The sequence below is a fragment of the Pagrus major genome, chromosome 4 (genome assembly GCF_040436345.1).
Source record: "Pagrus major chromosome 4, Pma_NU_1.0".
Lineage (NCBI taxonomy): Eukaryota > Metazoa > Chordata > Actinopteri > Spariformes > Sparidae > Pagrus > Pagrus major.
The window spans coordinates 1,165,040-1,166,942 of NC_133218.1; the positions used below are offsets into that span (position 1 = coordinate 1,165,040).

Below are 1,903 nucleotides of genomic sequence, written 5' to 3' on the forward strand. Positions count from 1 at the left end.
ACTCATGTCAAGTGGACATCCTTATCTATGAAGGATGGGGTGGCTCTCTCTTTCAGTGGCTCCATGGCTCCCAAGGCAGGCAGAGCTGGTGAATACTCAGGCAGAGAGGAAGTGTACTGCAGGCTTCAGCCAGGGAGGATAGGTGCTCTGATTTTAGAAGAATCTTCTGATTAAGAAGTAAGACGTAGAATTTGGAAAGAACAGAAGGTAGTGCAGGTCAGATGGGGTAGTGTGGCCCGCTCAGGTCTTCTTCACAGTGGTGTAAGATGTCACAAGGTCCAACAAGGTAGGACTTGAGGAGGAGGAGAGGTTGATCAGTCCAGAGCAGACTGCACTACTCCAGGCAACTTGTCCGACCTACAGACAGCCGGAAGCCACAGGCCACCATGACGGAATGGACCCTGCTTAAACGTCTCCTGGATGCTGTCCACCAGCACTCCACCATGATCGGTCGCCTATGGCTCACAGTCATGGTTATCTTCCGGCTGCTCATTGTCGCCGTGGCAACTGAGGATGTGTACACTGACGAGCAGGAGATGTTTGTCTGCAACACGCTGCAGCCAGGATGCTCCACCGTCTGCTATGACGCTTTCGCACCCATTTCTCAACCTCGCTTCTGGGTTTTCCATATCATCAGTGTCTCCACACCGTCCCTCTGTTTCATCATCTACACATGGCACAACCTGTCCAAGCTGCCCCACAGCACCACCCAGAGGCAGGGGCAAGGTCCAGGGGATATCTCAGGGAAGGAAGGCCCAGATGTAGGCAAAGGCGTTGGAAGGGAGGTGTATGATCAGAGCTGCGACTCAGACAGCTGCTCCATCCCCTCTCATAAGCATCTAGGTCACAGCCTGGCAGACGTGCTGGAGGGCATCCCTGCCCGCAACCTCCAGAGGGGAGGTCCTAACAACATGGTGTCCTTGAGTCACACCCGAGCTTGTACCTTCAGGGAGGGCAGTGCAGAGGGCCACATAGTGTCTGGTGGGGTTCTGTCTAAGTGTTATGTCTTCCATGTGTGTCTACGGGCTGTTCTGGAGCTAGGCTTTGTCCTGGCCCAGTGGAAGCTGTTTGGCTTCCAGGTACCTGTCCATTTCCTGTGTACCTCAGCCCCCTGCAGCCAGCCAGTGGACTGCTATGTCTCCAGGCCAACGGAGAAGACCATCTTCCTGCTGTTCATGTTCTGCGTGGGTGTTTTCTGTATCCTGCTCAATCTGCTTGAGCTCAACCACCTGGGTTGGAAGAAGATCCGGCAGGTGGTGAGGCTGAGGGAGAAGGCGTCCTGGGGAGGCTGCCCAGGTATGAGGGGAGGATATGAAACCTTCCCTCCAGACAGCCCTTCTCTCACATCCTCTTTAGGCTTCAGAGACTTGACCAGCACCACCTCTCTGCCCACTTTGGACCTGGTGTTGGGTCACCAGCCTACCTGGACCTGTGCTGTCAACTGTGACAGGATGAGGGGGTCTGAGGAGGTCAGAGGAATTAGACTGGAGCAACCAAAGAGACAGGACTCCCATAAAGGAGAGAGGCAGCCTCTGAAGATTAAGAGAGATTTCAAAGGATCAAAGCATCGGAGTGCTGAGGTCTGGATCTAGTCTGCAACCAAGGGGAAGCATGCTGCCACCTTTATTTGTCTACACCCATGGAGCTCACTTTGGAATACAAAGGGTTCCCAGCAAACTTCATGATTTAAATGATTGGTCAACCCAAATAACAAAAAATTGTATTTTCTTACTTCCATTATATATAGCCACGCAGATAGAATTTTTTTGGGAGACTTTTTACCGCCACCAAAAACAATGGAAGGGAATGGGATTTTGTCTTTCATGTTCAACTTCACAGCATGGACAAATTACATTAATCAACATATGTTTCAAAAAATAGCTCCAATTATTAATCAGGATAA

At 51.2% G+C, this 1,903-nt stretch overlaps 1 protein-coding gene across 1 annotated transcript; it reads left to right on the forward strand.

Moving 5' to 3' along the window:
* Positions 1-386: 386 nt before the first annotated feature.
* On the forward strand, positions 387-1,592 carry gjd6 (gap junction protein delta 6). Its single transcript, XM_073465036.1, has one exon. The coding sequence runs from the start codon at positions 387-389 to the stop codon at positions 1,590-1,592; it is 1,206 nt and encodes a 401-aa protein (XP_073321137.1).
* Positions 1,593-1,903: the final 311 nt, after the last annotated feature.